Source organism: Rattus norvegicus, chromosome 13 (assembly GCF_021556685.1).
Source record: "Rattus norvegicus strain SHRSP/BbbUtx chromosome 13, alternate assembly SHRSP_T2T, whole genome shotgun sequence".
Taxonomy (NCBI): domain Eukaryota; kingdom Metazoa; phylum Chordata; class Mammalia; order Rodentia; family Muridae; genus Rattus; species Rattus norvegicus.
The window spans coordinates 85,761,133-85,778,827 of NC_141546.1; the positions used below are offsets into that span (position 1 = coordinate 85,761,133).

At 46.3% G+C, this 17,695-nt stretch overlaps 1 protein-coding gene and 1 non-coding gene across 3 annotated transcripts; one reads left to right on the forward strand and one right to left on the reverse strand.

Moving 5' to 3' along the window:
* Positions 1–1,124: 1,124 nt before the first annotated feature.
* On the reverse strand, positions 1,125–11,645 carry Fcrla (Fc receptor-like A). Of its 2 annotated transcripts, NM_001100682.1 has the most exons (6): positions 10,553–10,659; positions 6,037–6,210; positions 5,311–5,577; positions 4,528–4,812; positions 1,745–1,977; positions 1,125–1,264 (listed from the first exon to the last, which is right to left on the reverse strand). In NM_001100682.1, exons 1-6 carry the CDS (start codon positions 10,629–10,631, stop codon positions 1,259–1,261), a joined length of 1,044 nt encoding a protein of 347 aa, NP_001094152.1. In that variant the 5' UTR covers positions 10,632–10,659; the 3' UTR covers positions 1,125–1,258. The 2 variants fall into 2 exon arrangements, with proteins under 2 accessions (NP_001094152.1, XP_087437111.1); XM_087580985.1 differs by lacking the exon at positions 1,125–1,264 and having other exon boundaries at positions 1,579–1,977; positions 10,553–11,645.
* Positions 11,646–16,161: 4,516 nt separating this feature from the next.
* On the forward strand, positions 16,162–16,325 carry LOC120096461 (U1 spliceosomal RNA). The gene has a single exon (XR_015636466.1). It is a non-coding gene; the product is annotated as a U1 spliceosomal RNA (small nuclear RNA).
* The last annotated feature ends 1,370 nt before the right edge of the window (positions 16,326–17,695 follow it).

Sequence of the window (17,695 nt, forward strand, 5' to 3'; positions counted from 1 at the left end):
TACAGCTTGATTTCCAGGAAGCAGGAGATCGTGTCCCACACTGGGTATAGCTTGAGTATATATGAGCCCTCAAAGCCCACTCCGGTAGTGACATACTCCTCCAACAAGGCCATACCTCCTAATAGTACCATTTATAAGCCAAGCATGAGTCAAGCACATGAGTCTGCAGGGGCCATTTCTATTCAAACCACACTTCTGAAGTTGCCTTGGTCACGGTATAGTATCACAGCAGAAGGAAAGAGATATGAGAAGTTCTTAATAGTGTTGGGTCTGTTAAAATTGCAGTGGCTTTTGAGTTGGGATGAATGCTCCTTACCCTATGAGATGGCCTTTGGGCTAAGGGATGGAATGTTAGGATTCATGTTTTGAATATTTGGTGCTTAGATTCAACACAATTTTGATGGCTGTGGAGTCTTTAGGAAGAGCCCAGCAGGCAAAAAATTACTGAAAGCAGGCCTTCGAGGCTATACCTGCCCCTGGTGCTGGCCACGGCTCTTTCTAGCCTACCACAATGTGAACATACTCTTATCACTGGGGCTAAGTCATGCTGCTGTGCTTCCCCCACACGGACAGAAACCCTCTGAAACCCTGAGACAGCTTCCATTCCTCTCTAAGTTGTTTCTGCCATTCATTTTAGTCAGAATGTGTGAAAGCAATGGCCTCACTAGCTTTGGGGCTTTTTAAATACAGGCATCAACCCTAATCCTGAGAACTCTGTTCTCATTACCAAAACACCCCCCAAGGCTCCTGCTGCTCACGCCATCATCTTAGGGATTAATATTTCAACCCTCGAGGTAGTGCTGCTGAGAGATAGCTCAGGGACTAGGAGTGCTCGCTATTCTTCCAGAGAATAGGTCAATTCCCAACACCCATACTGTGCAGCTCAGAACTCCAGCTCCAGGGGATCTGATGCCCTCTTCTGACCTCCACAGGCTGTACACACATACAGGTACACAAACTAATTTCAACATAGGTAAAAGGAGGCCTATAGAAACTTAAACCATAGGACTAAGCACTACCATGCAAGTAATAGTTGTTGAGGGAGAATAATTAAAAGAAATGAAGTCCTAAATTAACCCCTAGCATTTATTAGCATCACATTTCATAACTTTAACACTAGTAAATTTAAGGATGAGAAAAAATTTTTATTGGGGAAAAGGGTTGTCTTATGCACTATAAGATGGTCATCAGCCGGGCTGGGGATTTAGCTCAGTGGTAGAGCACTTGCCTAGCAAGCGCAAGGCCCTGGGTTCGGTCCTCAACTCTGGAAAAAAAAAAAAAAAAAGATGGTCATCAGCCTCTTTGGCTTATAAATGCCTTAACTTATTAAATTCTAGTAGTATATACATTCTTCCCACCCTGTGTGAAACCCCCAAATTCTGGGAAACATTGTTAAATGTTCCCTGTGGGAATATAGGTAAGAAAAATTGTTCCCCCACCCCAAGTTGATATTGCAGTACAAAACTTTTTTTTTTTTTTTGCTTCTCTTTAAATTCTGTTCTGGGCAACAGAAAGAAATTCCTGGTCTAGGATGCACAATGACCTTGTCAGGGCTAAAGAAAAGTTATAGGCAAATTCTGGGTGTAACCCTGTACACATTTATTCACACTCAGTTTCATTATTCTAAGAAAGTATCAAACCAGCTTGCAAAACAATAACTGAGTATGTGTGGTACAGAAAGAGCTGGAATGATTGTGGTGGTTAAATATCATGGATGAATAGCTTGCTTTTATTTGTCAGCAACCTTTGTAGTGGCAGGCTTCCGGTGGGCAGACAAGTTCCTCAGTTCCATGACCAGATGACCAAGGAGAATTCTTACATCTTGCATTTGTCTGAGAAGGCGGTTTATCCGGTAAGTAAGGTAGGGGTCTGAGAAGGAGAATACTGGCTGCTCATCAGAAGGAGTGGGTAATAAAGGCAGAGGACCAGGAGCTTTTGCAGGAGGAGGGGTTTCTGGAGTAGCTGGTTTCTGAAGAGCTGTATTCAAGATGGAGGAAAAAGCAGAATTTAAGGGACCTTTAACTACGGGCAGGAAGCACACTCAAGTCAAACCTGTCTGGTCACGGTGGTCGGGAAGCAGAGGCAGAAGGAGCATTGCAAGTTCAAGCCCAGCTTGGTCTACAGAGTAAACCAAAGGTCAGCCAAAGACACAAAGTAAGACCTTATCTTAAAATCTGAAAGAAAAAAATGATGCTTGACTCTGGCCCTGCCCTCAGACTGTTAGCTACAAAGTGAGGCAGGCAACTTCAGAGCAAGCTCCTCTATGAATGTTTCTTCAAAGTCTTCCTTCTTTTATTTCAGCTAAAACTCTAGAATGCAAACTCAGTATACCCAGAGGTATTCCCGCCTACCAGTTTAATGTTTCAAGCACGTCCTCCATTTCATCTAAGCACACCCCCAAACATGTCAACCATCTTAACTCACGAGTTTAAACAGAGCATGCTCGGAATGCACTGCTTAACTGAGGTTTAAGAATGGACCAACCCTTACATGAATATATAAACTTCCCAAGATCTGAGGGTCTTGCTTTGTAAATAACACCTGTCCTCTTCTTGCCTGACATAAAAAAATAAATCTTTCTTCACTCTTGTATGCCTTTGTGGGGTGTGGTTTAAGTATAATAGCTCCCTTAGACACATAGGAAGTGGCCCTGCTAGGAGATGTGACCCTCCTAGGGGAAGTGTGTCACTATAGGGACAGGTTCTGCGGTCTCACAGAAGCTCAAGCCTGTTTTCTTCCCGGTGCCTGCCGATCCGGATGTAGAACGTTCAGGTCCTTCTCAGCGTTATGTCTGCCATGCACACTGCCATGTTTCCCGCGTGACGGTTATGGGCTCTGAACTGTAAGCCAGTTCCAATACAATATTTGCCTTTGTAAGAGTTGCCTTAGTCATGGTGTCTCTTTTTTTTTTTTTTTTGGTTCTTTTTTTCGGAGCTGGGGACCGAACCCAGGGCCTTACGCTTCCTAGGTAAGCGCTCTACCACTGAGCTAAATCCCCAGCCCCAATCATGGTGTCTCTTCACAGCCACCTGACCCTTCCTTGGCTCTGCTTATTTTGGTATTGAACTCAACATGTGAACCCACACTGTGTTTGGTTACAGAATCAATCTTTTCTCTTTTCTGAAAGTGGCTGTGGCACTCAATGACAGCCAGGGCATAAGGACTCTTGTTGTGTGAAAGAATAATTAGTAATCCACGCTCCTGCTGGCACGGGCGGACAGGCCGGCCTGTTCACAGTTCGGCAGACTCCGATTCAGAGCTCTGAAAACGCTCTCTCCTCCTAGCAGCTGGCTGCCGCGAAGCCCGACCAACACTCCCAAATTTCCACTTCTCACAAACCCACGCTCTGCTGCCATATCTTTCTCTCTGGAACCCAGCTGAGTCACCGTGTGAAGGAAAACACCCCAGAACTTAGTTTAGAATCAACAGGTAACACAATCGCTGGGCGCAGAAACTATTACCCAAATTTTTTTTTTCCTCCGGAGCTGGGGACCGAACCCAGGGCCTTGCGCTTGCTAGGCAAGCGCTCTACCACTGAGCTAAATCCCCAACCCCACTAATACCCAAATTTTGTAAACTAGTCTAAGTTATAAATCCTCCGGTAGCAGATTCCGGTGGATCCACCACCTGAACCGGAGGACCTCCGCTACTTACATTGCTCCTCCATGTTCGCGCTCGTCCAAAAGGAAGTTACTTTCTCCTGCCTCTCCTCTTCCTCTTCCTGCCCGGAAGTCCTGCCTACTCGCCCAGTGATTGGTCCCTTAAAATCTTTATTCATTGGGGTAAGGTTCTGCCACTGACTCTTACGTCCTTCCGAAAGCAATTCTTAGTCTGAAGTTTGACTGTGCTTGAGAATCTTTTGTATGGACACCTTATCGGTTAGTCAACCCAATTTGTTCTCTTTCGAGGCAGAATTTAATTTCGGAGGTATACTCTGGGCTCAACCTTTTCTTGTGTGTTACACTAGTCCAGTTGTTCGTCTTTGCTTCAGTCGAGTGACCCTCTGCATGGGTCACTCGAGGCATCCTTTCCTCAGGGTGACTATCACGATTCTCTTCCACTGTTTTCCATACAACATGCCTTCAAGCTTTCTCGTCAGCCTAGGAGACTCGTAGGTGTGTGTCAAGTAGCAATGCAGCTTTACTGGTGGTACCTTCTAGAATCTGACACACATTTTACTCTTTCTAGAGGCCGTTTGTTTGTTTGAGATGAGGTTTCACTGTGCAGTCCTGGCTGGCCTTTTCTAGCTATTATATGCATTCTAGGTATGACGCTTCCATAAATGTTCAGATCACATAGGAATCCTGTATTTTATAGGGAGATTCAAGAGGGGCCAGCTTAGGTCTTGGTGTGGTAGATTCCACAGTCCAAGGAAGACAGTCTCGTTCTGAACTCTCTTCCACCTTCAAGGACTTTGGATTATTGCCCTGTCTCTCCTGCATCTTCATCTCCTTCCTCCAGAGTTTGCTTGACAAACTCAGTCTTGTCTCATGCACACCCCACAGGCACACGTACACATTAACTCACCCTGTACCCGGATCTCCAGCTCTGGGCTCTGCTTCGAAATTTGCCTATCCTCAGTTGCTGCCTCACACCAGTAGGAGCCAGAGTGTTCTTCTGAGGCTTCGGGGATCCGGAATTCTGAAGAGATTCCTCTGCTACTCAGTGACCTTCCATCCTTGTAGAAGGAGAAGAGGAGGCGGGAAGCTGACCTCTGCAGGGACAGCTTTGTCTCACAGCTCAGGGTCACTGAGCCTCCCTCTTGGGGTCCACTAGAAGGTAAGGCTTTGAGAACTGGGGCTGCGAACAACTCTAGGAAAAAAAAACAAGCAGTGAAGAAGAGTTCAACCATTCTGTACTCAACAGACCCATAGCTTCCCCTGCCCGTCCTCTCCTCTGGTTCTATTAGGTTTGGGTTCTGTTTAGGAAGGTCCCATCTGAAACTTTCAATTTCTTTCTCCTCCTCCCCTCTTCCTCTTTCTCCTCATCCCCCTTCCCCTCTTCCTCTTCTTTTCCCTCTTCCTCTTTCCTTCTCCTCCTTCCTCCTTCCCCTTCTCCCTTCCTTCCTGCCTTCCTTTTTTTTCCTTCCCCTTTTATTTCTTCCCTTTCTTCCTCTTTCCCTCCCTCCTCCCTTCTCTTCTTGCTTCTTTCCCTTCTAGGCAGGGACTAGAAAAGATCCACAGATGAGCAAATCTGACAATAATCCAGGCTCCAGATCTGTGAACATCAGAAAGCATAGGCCTGGATGGTCCTGGCCTCTCTGTTCTTCTCACCCAAATCTACCTCAGCAACACTCCCTCAGACTCTCACCTTGGACAGTGATGGCCACAGGGGATGCAGTCTCTTGGCTCCCAGGACCAGGGCTTCTGAAGATGCCGCTGCAGTGGTAGTGCCCGCTGTCTGACTTTCGTGCCACGGCGATAGAGAATTCACTTTTAGATCCAGGAGGACCCAGGGCTGAGCCCTCTCGGTAGAAAATGACCTGAGTCAGTGGCCAGTCTTGCCAGGCACGGCAGTGCAGAACCAGTGTGTCTCCTTCAAATATCGATGTAGCTGGACCTTGGAGGATCAGCCAGTCTGTGGCCCAGAGTAAGAGCTCAGTAGCATTCACATCCCTTAGGGGGTCCCAAGCAATGCCCATAGCAGGTGCCCTAAACTTTCCAGGTCACTTTCAACTCTTACTATCCCATCTTACCGCTCTCTGCCCCTTAGAACTCACATAACAATGGCAAAGACCTTTTTTTTCCCTCTGCCCTCCCACTCTACTCCTGCCCTCTAGTTCCAAAGTATACTGGTAACTGGGGAACAGTTTTTACTTAGAGACTGAGTTAGTGTTATGGATTGCTTACCACATTTCCTCACCCTGTCTTGTGCCTTCATGATTGACCCAGTGTCGAGAGAACAACTCTAGGGCCCAGGACTAAGGCCATGTTGTCTCCTGGGAGCTGAGGATGGGGGAACTAAGAACTTCTACCTACGTGGGTTTCCTGAGTGAACTGGGGCTATCAGGAGTGGTTTGAGACATTGGAACCTCACCGTAGGAAACGATGAGGTGGAAGGGTTTACTGAATGTGTAGCCCTTGAACCGGAAGTCAGCTTCACCGGAGCGGGCCATGTCGTCATCACCCTCATCCTCCTCAGTAGCAGCAAGGCAGCTGCTGTGCTCAGTGCTGACCGGTCCTTCACACTTCAGAGTCTCCAAACTGGCAGCTGAGGAGGGATGGCCCGGGGAGAATCAGAAACTGATACAGCAACTTAGGGAAAGGTGATAAGAATGGCCCTCCACACGGGCTCCTCTAATGCCCTAGGGAATATCTTCTCAGGAGAGAAGAGGACACCAAACCTCTCTAAGAGACTCCTGTGGGTCTTCAGCGGGATGGCTTTGACCTTGGCTCACTGGCATTCAGGCCTCCCAGTGAAAAGATTATGATTTAGAGTGGAAGGGTGTGGGGGATGAAGGAACAGTAAATTCACCAGCATGACATCCAGCGGTTGGGTCAGGAAACCAAAGGATAGTGACAACCACAGCAGGAGGAGGAAAAAGATGAACATCAGATTCTAGCATCCACGGTGTGTCGCACACTGCTGGCACATCCGTGCACTGTTTAATCTCCACAAGCCTTTCAGATATGTGTGTCCACCAGCATTTGGTAAGCTTTGTTGTTGAGGACGTTTTATGAGCAAGGTCAGGCTCTGCAGTCCAAGTCAGGCTGGAACTTACTGTGTAACCCAAGCTGACCTTGAACTTGCAACCATCCTCCTGCCTCAGCCACAGGTGTAAGCTACAATGCCAGGTTGTCCATCCTATAAGTTTTAAAGAAGCAGTTCTACGAAATCAAATGTAAACGTCAAGAAAGAAAGACTTGGGGATTCTCTGAGCAAGAATGTCAGGTGTAAGTTCAAGTGCAGTGATCATTTTACTTCACTGCCCAAACGGAGTTTTAATTCACTCCTCTGATCCTCCTTGGTGACATCCTGTCCCGACTTTCATTTTCCCAAAACTACTTGGCTCTTTAGGATAGAATATGTTGTCTAACCATTGGGCTGAGCCTGGGGATCCCAATGGATAAGTTGGGGGAAGGACTGAAGGAGCTGAAGAGGATTGCAACCCCATAGGAAGGACAACAATATCAACTAACCAGACCCGTCACAGCTCCCAGAGACTAAACCACCAACCAGGGTGGGCCCATGGCTCCTGCTACATATGTAGCAGAGGATGGCCTTGTCTGGCATCAATGGGAGGGGAGGCCCTTGGTTCTGTGGAGGCTTGATGCCCCAGAGAACGAGGATGCTAGAGGGGTGAGACGGGAGTAGGTGTGTGTTTGAAGGATCACCCTCTTAGAGGCAAAGAGGAGGGGGATGGGATGGGGGGTTGCAGAGGGGAGACCAGGAAGGCAGACAACATTTGAAATGTAAATAAATAAAATAATCAATTTTTAAAAAAAAATATGTTGTCTACAAAAGAGGTAGCTTTGCCCCTCTTCTCCCTCCTTTCCCCCTTTCAAGTGTTCATTTTTCTCTTTTCTCTTTTTCTTGCGTTTTAGAGACAGCATTTCTGTGTGTAGCTCTTACTGTCCTGGAACTTGCTGTGTAGAGCAGGCTGTCCTTGAACTCTGGGATCTGCCTGCCTCTGCCTCCTGAGAGCTGGCATTAAAGACACATGCATGCAGCCACCAGCCAGTCAATCCTTCACTTTTCAATTATCCCTTACTTTGATGACCTCTGACCTTGAACTTCCCTGTAGCAATGGCAAAGCTCTGTCTCCATCCTTCCCCCACTGCGATCCTTTACTACACTGGTAACCGGGGAACAAGTCTGCCTCCGGGTTGAAACTTAGTGAGCTCTCCCCACATCTCTACAATCTCTCTCTTAGGTCCATGGCTGACCCAGGATAGGTAAATGACATTTCTCTCAGCTCTGGATGCTCCTTGCCCTGCTTAGTTCCTCTCCTCATATTCATATATGTTTACTTGTCCACTCCACTCCCTCCGGTCCTGGGAACCTTTGTTCTCATCTACTGTCAGTGCCCCAGACTCTCAGACTTTTTAACTTCCTTATTAAGTCTACTTCCTGGTTCGCACTGTCTTGGTACCAGTGTTTTCTTTAGTTCTGCCCTCTTCTCTCTACCTCTTTTCAGTTCCTTCACCATCAGACGAGTGCACTCAGTGTCCTTTTGGTTTTTTTCTTAATAATAATAATAATAATAATAATAATAATAATAATAATAAAGCCTCGAGGCTGGGGCGTAGGGTTAGCTGTTAAAAATACTTCTTGGGAGGTTGGGGATTTAGCTCAGTGGTAGAGCGCTTGCCTAGCAAGCGCAAGGCCCTGGGTTTGGTCCCCAGTTCTGAAAAAAAAAAAAAGAAAAAAAATACTTCTTGGTCTTGCAGAGGATCCAAGTTTGGTTCCTGGCATCCACATGGTGGCTCCCAACCATCTAGATAGAACTCTAGTTGCGGGGATGTGATATTCTCAACTGATCTCTGAAGGCATCAGGCATACACGTGGTGCACAGACATACCCTCAGCCAAAACAGTCACGTGTAAAGTTAGTAAATCAGATAATGAGTTAATTAATTAAAGTTAAAACCTTGTTGGCTTAGCTGGCATTTCTATTTGATAAATCTTACATGGTTCTATGGAAGGTATTATTTCTCATTTTTACAACAGAGAAAAGTGAATTCAGATATATTAAAAGTGATTTAAAAAATAGGATTTTGTAATGCATCCCTGGATGGTCTGGTACTTGCAATGACACTTGAGCTGACTTTGAACTTGAGGCAATCCTCCTGCCTCAGGCTTCTTAGTCTTGAGATTACAGGTACATGCTCTTAAGCTCAACTGAAAGGGAATTTTTCAAAGTGATACAGAAATAGTAACTGGGAGAGGGGCTTGAAGTCAGAGTATGTGATACCAAGACCACAGTTCTTGCTACAAAACCAAAAATAGCTGTGGGTTTGGTGGAAGACCACAAACATGAAAGGATTATTGTAGTGTTTGGATAGAAGCAATAGCAGCAAAGTGTCAGCAGCAGCTGCTGGGGATCCAACAAGACTTCTTTTGGAAGACCAAGATAGAGTCTTTAAGGATACTTAGATGCCTGTAGTTGGGGAGAGGACTGTGGCTTCGCAGCAGAGTTCACTTCAGATGGAGCTAACAATCTCGGAGCAAACCTCGGAGGCAGACAGGAATCTGGGCTGGGAATGGAAATGTGGGCTGGTGGAGATTTTGTTAGAGTGGGAGTGGGAAGGCTTTGGGGGTGCTGAAGAAGAGACTGAGAGGGTTTAGTAGGTACCAGGTTTGGGGTGTCATGTACCAAGACAAGAACTTGAGTTTTAGAAGTCACTCTGGATATAGAAAGAATTCATTCTGCAAGATGAGGCTGAGACAGGGTGGGCCAGGAAGCCATGTCACACGTGATGAAGACTCGTCCTAAGGAAGCATTTGTAGTGGTTCAGGGAAGGCACTGGTTGGGAAAGCAATTTAAGAGGTGAAATTTGCCACCGTTGATGATTCAGAGAATGACAAAGGAAGAGTTCAGAACGCCTCTCAGGTTTCCAGCCGAGGGCTAGTCTAATGACCTGAGATCGGATAAAAAGTAAATTTAAAAAAGGGAGGATCCAGAGGATGTGTGAACTCATCTCTGGTCATATTGTGTTGTACTGGGGGACACACACAGGTCAAAATGTCTGTATAAAGGTTATTATTCAATGTGAAAGTCAAAGCATGAGTAGAGCTGGAAAAGTGCTCAAGGCTCTAAACTGTACAACTGCTAAAGAGAAAACATACACATACACTCATACTGGCTTACTAAGAGACTGAGGGGAAGGGGAAGGAGAGGGAAAGACAGAGAGAGGGAGAGAGAGGGAGAGAGACTGGGAGAGACAGAAACAAAGACAGAGGGAGTAGGAGAGAGAGAGAAAGAGACAGACAGGAGGGGGGGGTGAGACAGAGAGAGGTGGGGAGGGAGAGGAAGAGAGAGAGGAAGAGAGGGGGGATTTAATAGAGGACACTAGAGTGTACGGAAGGCAAAGAAAATCGACCAAAGGACCAAAAGACATCCAAGCAATACACAGAGTAAGTGGCAGTCAGGAAAACAGAGGCTGCAAGAGAGAAGCAGCAGCCAACAGGGCTACAGGAAACAAAGAAACCCATCATAAGACGGGAAAAGTGTACAGTGATCTGGTGAGTGCAAAGGTCACTGTATCCTAGACTGAAACCAGCCTCCAGGGGAAGCGGAAGGGTGAGAAGGCCGGGAGGTCGAGCCAGCACTGCTCTTCCAAGAAAGTTGGATCTGAAAAGTAAGAGCTAAGATTTGCAGTTGGCAAAGGCTTCATAGTCAGAAGGGACTTTTAGGATGGAAAATATCTGAATTTTTATATTTAGAAAGAGCCATTCAGTCCCTCACACCAGACTTGTCTTCTATCTGTCCTTGTCCTGTCTGAACAGTAATTCTCTTCAAGGCAAAGTCAGTCCATGTTTCTTACCTTTGAGGTTTTTCTGGGGATTAGGCGCATCTCATTTCCACACCAACATTCACACATCTTACTTACCCAGGGACATCTGGGTTGCCAGGAGCACAGCGGGACAGACATAAAGAGCCCATTCTATGAGCATACAGCTCAGCTTCATAGTGACTGTGTTTATACCTCCTGCAACCCCAACATACTGACTTTCTTCAACATGAAACCTCTCAAATTAGAAAAGAGGAAATAAATCTAACTGTCTTGTCTCCCCACACCTGTGGCCGAGTCTGTGATTGGCTCTTGGCATTCAGGTTTGGCCAGGTTGCTTCTGACGCCGGCCTTCATCCTTCAGGTTGTAGATGAAATGCTAGGGCTCTCAATCGTTCATTTGCGCTCAGGGACTTTTCAAAACATTATGATTAGTGATCAATTGGTCTTCAGACTACCTCTGGGAGAGGTCAACCTGACCACAATCCAGCTCACTGGAAACAGGAGGCAGAAGGCAGGAGGCAGGAGGCAGGAGGCAGGAGGCAGGAGGCAGGAGGCAGGAGGCAGGAAGTTAATGGAGGAAAACCACTGGGGTGTGAGCGATGGCTTGTGGAAGCGTCCTGCTCCTCCTGCTCCGAGCTTTACCTGTGTCCAGTGATTAAAATACAGCAGGAGAGAGGGCAGGACAGATTGATAAGGGCAGCTGTCAAATTGGTCTCTACTGACTCTGCCCACGCAAAGTCCACTCAAACTTGTATTCCAGTTTCTCCTGACCTGTGTCTTAGCTTTGTTTCCGCAGCACGATACAGGCTGTTCAGCCTCAGTGGAAATCTGCATACAAGGCAGAGGTAGAGCCACGGGAAAGAGCAAAAAGTAAAAAAATAAAATAAGATAAAATAAAATCCATTCCCAGAGATCGTTGGCAAGAAGCCCAAGATTCAGGTTCCGGGATGTGGAGACAGAAGTATCCAGTCCTTGAACAGCTGGAAGGGACTAGGGAGCATGGGCAGTGTGGAAGCCATGTCATCTCTCTTCACCTCTGTGTGGCCCTGTGGGAACCACTGCCCCTAACTCCAGCTGTTTCCTCAGTCGCAGGCCCTGTGCCTCTTTGCATGGAGAACCCATTCTTCTCCTGCCCCTTGTCACACCACACACACCCAGGTCCCAGGTATATTTGAAGGAGAGGAGTGTCATCAGAAATGTGGGTCTCAAAGGAAGGCAGAGAGAGGGTGGGACTGCATGGTCAGTCAGTTATGACAAAACAGATCGGGACCGGCAGGTCGGCCATGTGGGCGTGGGAGAGTACCGTTTTCTGCACCTAGTATAAGCAGTTAGAATAACTTTTCCATTATGTAAGAAGTGTATGTTTTTGCGCAGATGGCCCCAGGGAGTCCAGAGCTGGTTGAATGTGGGTGTGGGGGAAGGAAGGCAGTGAGGCAGTAAGTCTTGCAGCTGATCTGGGAGAAAGACCCGACAGCTTCAGAAGAGGAAGAGTAATTGAGCCAGCTGTAAGACAAGTTAAAATAAACGAATTGTGTTTAGATAAGACTTTCGCCCCTCAAATGGCACAACAGACCTTCTCATTAGACAGGACAAAAAGGCTTTTGAGAAACTAACAATTTTCCCCTTCCTTACAATCCTTTGATAAATACTCTCCCTGTCCTCTGTGCACCGGTCTTTACAGAACCCAACCTCAGTGCAGAAAGCAGGAAGGTCTCTGAAGGCGTTACTTGCAGATCTGTTCTTCACAGTAGATTATCCACTTAGCCTTGTGGAAAATTCATACATCTGAGGCTTGATCGATGAACTCCACTGAATACGTGTGAAATTCCAACACCAAAGAAACTCAAAGGAGCAGTGTTAGGATGACCAAGTGCTGGGAAAAAAAATCAGTCATGGAGTTAGATCGGCTAGTCATGGAGGTAGATCCAGATTACCTCAGACTACTCACAAAGACATGGGACAAATCCTGCCCTCATCTATCATCCCAAGGCCAGTTAGTCCTTTGAGGCCATCCTCGGTTATGCTTGGCTTGTCACTAGTGGGCCAATGTACCCACTTTAACAAGATTCTTTTATCTACTTTTATTTTTGTATATGCGTGTGTACCTGTTTGTCTGTGTGTGTGCCAAGTACATGCAGGTGCCCTTGAAGAAATGGACACTGGATCTTCTAGAACTGAAGTTAAACGTGTTTGTGGGCAGGCTGAGTGCTGAAAATTGCATCCTTGTCTTCTGCAAGATTAAGAGGTTTTCACTGCTCCAACATATCTTTAACCCGTGTGTGTGTGTGTGTGTGTGTGTGTGTGTGTGTGTGTGTGTGTGTCTGTGTGTGTGCATAGGACCATGGCACGTGTGGACAACCTGTAGGCAGTTGCTTCTCTCCTTCTACCGAGTACTGTGGATTGAACTCAGGTTCCCACGCAATGCCATCAGGCTCCCCACCTGAGCCATCTCATCAGCCCAGGAATCTATAGATGTTTTAAATATGGCTTATTTATAAGTTGTATTGCTATGAATGCTTTTCAGTTTGTGACTTGCCCCTTCACTTTATATATTATTTTTTATTTTGGGGGCACATGGAGGGGCATGTGTGCTGATGTATTAGCAGGTGCTCACACATACCAGATGTCAACTTTGCCTGTCATTCTTCAGGAGGCGTTTACTTAGCTTTTTAAGACAGGGTCTCTCCCTGGGACCTGGGCCTTAACCAATTAAACTGCTCTGACTGGTCAGCAACTGCCTGTCTTCATTTCCCTAGCAGTGGCACTGCCTGGATTTTTAGTGGGGTGCTGGAGGTCAAACTCAGGTCTTTGTGCTTGCAGGACATACAATCTCCCCCCAAGGTCCCTAGTCTCGCTTTGTCTGTTTCAAGGCCGTTTTATTGAGACAGAAAGGCATGTACACAGCGTACATGTTTAAAGAGCAGGCTTTGATGGATTTGGACAAAGTATGTACACGTGAAACTATTGCCTCAATTAGGTAAACAAATGAGCAGTTCCTGAAACGTTTCTTACATCCTGTCTTAGTCAGGGCTCCTATTCCTGCACAACCATCAAGACCAAGAAGCAAGTTGGGGAGGAAAGGGTTTATTCAGCTTACACATCCACCTTGCTGTTCATCACCAAAGGAAGTCAGGACTGGAACTCAAGCAGGTCAGGAAGCAGGAGCTGATGCAGAAGCCATGGAGGGATGCTGCTTACTGGCTTGCTTCCCCTGGCTTGCTCAGCTTGCTCTCTTACAGAACCCAAGACTACCAGCCCAAGACTACCCACCCATAATGGGCTGGGCCCTCCCCGCTTGATCACTAGTTAAGAAAATGCCTTACACCTGGATCTCATGGAGGCATTTCCACAACTGAGGCTCCTTTTTCTGTGATAACTCCAGCTTGTGTCAAGTTGACACACAAACTAGTCAGTACATGTCCCTCCGTGGATTCTTCGCGCTTACCTTCTCCAAGCCATCACCGATTTCTTTACTATTGCTATGACTTCAGCACATCTCTAAGTCTGTACACATTAGGTCATACAGCGCATCCTTTTTGCTTGGCTTCTCTCACACGGTACACCGGCTTCCAGGCACACTTTCATTGCACCTGTCAGTAGCTCATTTCATTTGACATGTGGCTATACCACACACCACTTATCCACGGGAATGCTGGCTCACCACTGGATTGTTTCTATGTACGGCTTTGACAAACAAAGCTATTTTGTGTGCTCTTGGGTAGCCAAGAGTGGACTGGCTGGGCCCATACAGAATGTTTTTAGGTATGTATATTACCTTTTCATATTTTTATTTTTAGTTCAGACATTTGCTTTTGCTTTTTTGAGACAGGATCTCTCTACCGTACCCTGGGCTGTCACTGAATTCACTGTGTAGAGCAAGGTGGCCTCAAAATCACAGAAACCAGTCTGCTTCTGCTTCCCAAGTGCTGGTTTTAAATCTTTTATGGGTATGGTGTTTTCACTGCGTGTCTGGCTGTCAGAAAGAGGGCATCAGGTCCCCTGAAACTGGAGCTACAGATGGTTGTGAGCCATCATGTGGCTGCTGGGAATTGAATCCATGTCCTCTGGAAGAGCAGCCCGTGCTCTTAACTGCTGAGCCATCTCTCCAGCCCCCTTTCCTTTTTTCTTTTAGTAGTTTGATACAGGGGCTTATTGTTAGCTTATGGGAGAGTCTACTAGGCTCCTCTCAGGGACTTAGCATCTCAGGGACCATCATCTGCTGCCAGGTGCCCCAGGTGGGGGCTGCATATTAAAGGACTATCTTGGGGGCTGGAGAGATGGCTCAGCAGTTAAGAGCCCCGACTGCTCCTCCAGAGGTCCTGAGTTCAATTCCCAGCAACCACATGGTGGCTCGCAACCATCTGTAAAGAGATCCGATGCCCTCTTCTGGTGTGTCTGAAGACAGCTACAGTGTATTTATATATAATAAATGAATAAATCTTTAAAATAAAAAAGAACTATCTGCCAGCCCAGCGTTCACACTTGTGCGCTCGCGCTCTCTCTCTCTCTCTCTCTCTCTCTCTCTGGCTCTATTCCATTTCCAGGTCCTCCCCACTCCTCTCCATTCCCCAATAAGTCCCCTTTATACCAGATCTATCACATACTGTAGTTACTCAGGGGTACACCTTGTCATGGTACCCACTAGGTACCCCTCACCTCATTATATTTCATAACACTTAACTGTAGATCACACTTGCCTAGGACTCCTAGCTAGCCCAGGCTGACTTTGAATTCACAACAATCCTCCTGCCTTGGCCTCTTGAGTGCTCTACAGGCAGGAACCACCACATCTGGCTTTGCTTTTAAACTTAGGGAAAACGCTAAACAGCTTTCCAGATTGCATTAGTCAGAGCTCCCCATAAAAATAAAACTAATAGAAACACGTGAGGAACTTATTCCAGATTTTTTTGCCCATGTGCTTATGGAGACAAGCAAGTCCCACCTGCTCTGTGCAAGCAGGAGAACCAGGAAGACTGACTGTAGACTTCAAGTCCAAGTGCCTGGCTATCAGGGAAGTCTGTGGTTTCTCAAGCTGAATCTGAAGGAGAAGTGAGAAGCAAGAGTGATGATAAAGGATGGCCCAGCTCAAAAGGAGAAATCAGGTTCCCCTTGCTCTGCCTCTGATTCTCTTCAGATCCTGAAAGGAATGGGTGTGGGCCTTCTTCAGTGGATGAGGCAGATCCTCTTTCCTCGAACTACTGACCCAAATGGTAATTTCTTCCATGATTCCCTCACAAACACAGCCTGAAATAATGTCTTACCCCACCCTGGGCATCCCTTAGCCCAGTCATGTTGGCATGTGTTAACCATCACAGTGGCTGTTGATTGCACAGCCCCACTAGTATAGGAAAACTCCGATTATTAAGGACTATTTGTTAAGAGCCAGTATTACGCCATATGGTGTAAACAGTGCTTTCACAGGTCAAGCCTTACTCTGAGAAACTCTTATAAGCAAACGCAGAAGTAGGGCGATTGTACCTTGAGGGGCATGTAAACATTCCAGCAAGGCACGGACGGATAAGCCTTAAAAGAACAAAAGGTGCCACCGTCTCCCTATAAATTTATCAAGATAAACTGGAACTTAGGAACATGGAACTTGGCATAAAAACCATCTCAAGGTTCCAGAACTTGTTAGACATGTCAAACCGACATCTAGGCTTGCCTGTGAGGCTGTGTATCTGACAAGCTTTAAAATAAACAGGATGAGACTTACCTGGCAGGGGAGATACCATGGTCACGAAGGTGGTTTCCCCAGGGCAAGGCTTATCCATTGCACTCCGGATGTGCTGACCCCTGCGATTTCTCCAAATGCGGGAAACTCGGCTGCATAATTTGTGGTAGTGGGGGACTTCGTTCACGCTCTCCCCTGACTAAAAAGAAAATAAAATAAATAAACAGGATGTAAAACATAGAGATGAAATCTCACAGGGTTTGGGGAGTGGGGGGATCACATGACGGAAGGGAGGATATGATCTACCCTAAGTGACACCTAAGACCCTGCCTCCTGCCTACTCAAAAGAGGAAGGTTCACACATTTAGAGCTTAGTGTTCTCTGTGCTCAATCAGGCAGATGCCCAGCCTTGTGAGGTCATAAAACAATCTGCCTCGATTTCACCTCTTTAAGCTCTCATTATGAAGTGAAGACCATTGTTTCTCACAGTTGGCGTTAACAAAAAAAGCTCTGGCTGGATGTGGTGTCACACCAGCAATCCGGGCACTCAGAGGGCTGACGCCGGTTCTATGTATTCTGAGCTTAAGTGTGGACTCAAGACTCGGCTAGGCTACCAAGTGAAACCCTGTCCAAGCAAAGGCAATTTCATTTCTATTATTCACTTCTCATATGTAGGAACACAAGTGAGTTTTACATGCTGACTTTGTAACCTTGCGGAATGTATCACTTATACTGGTTTAAGAGTTGTTCGTTTTGTCTTGTTTAGGGTTTGTTTATTTTTGAGACAGGCTACCACTGTAGTCTTGGCTGATATGGAACTGTGTGGACCAGACTGGCCTCCAACTCAAAGAAATCCTCCTGTCCTGGCTTCCTGAGTGCTGGGATTAAAGTCATACAACAGAATGGCTGGCAATAGTTTTGTTTTTATTTATTTTTTTTCTTTTCTTTTTTCGGAGCTGGGGACCGAACCCAGGGCCTTGTGCTTGCTAGGCAAGTGCTCTACCACTGAGCTAAATCCCCAGCCCCAATAGTTTTGTTTTTAAATTTATATGCACAAAGCTGGGGTGTGGGTCAGTGGTAGAATGGAAACTTAGCAAGTATAAGGCCCCGAGTTCAATCCCAGGTTCTTCTCCTACCTCAAAGAAAAAATAACTTTACAAAGACCATACCATATTAAAATAGGGACAGTTATCTTTCTTTGACCCATATGCTTTTTTTAAATTGTTGTTGTTAACTGTATTGCATTGTCTAGAACTTTCTACACCATGCTCAATAAGAATAGTGATTGCATGGGAGCTGGAGAAATGACTCAGTGGTTCAGAGTGCTGGCTGCTCTTTCAGAGGACTTGATTTTTACTTAAAAACTACATGCAATTGTTAATCTTCCTTGTCAACTCGACTGCACTTGCGGTCACCATCTGCTTCTGAGAAAACAAATGGCCTTTGATGACCTTTACCCTGGGAAGGCAACAGTACCAAAGAAAGAAGTTCGGGAAAAGCTAGGCCAAATCTACAAAACCACACCAAAGGTCATCTTTGTATCCCGATTGGTGGTGGCAAGACAACTG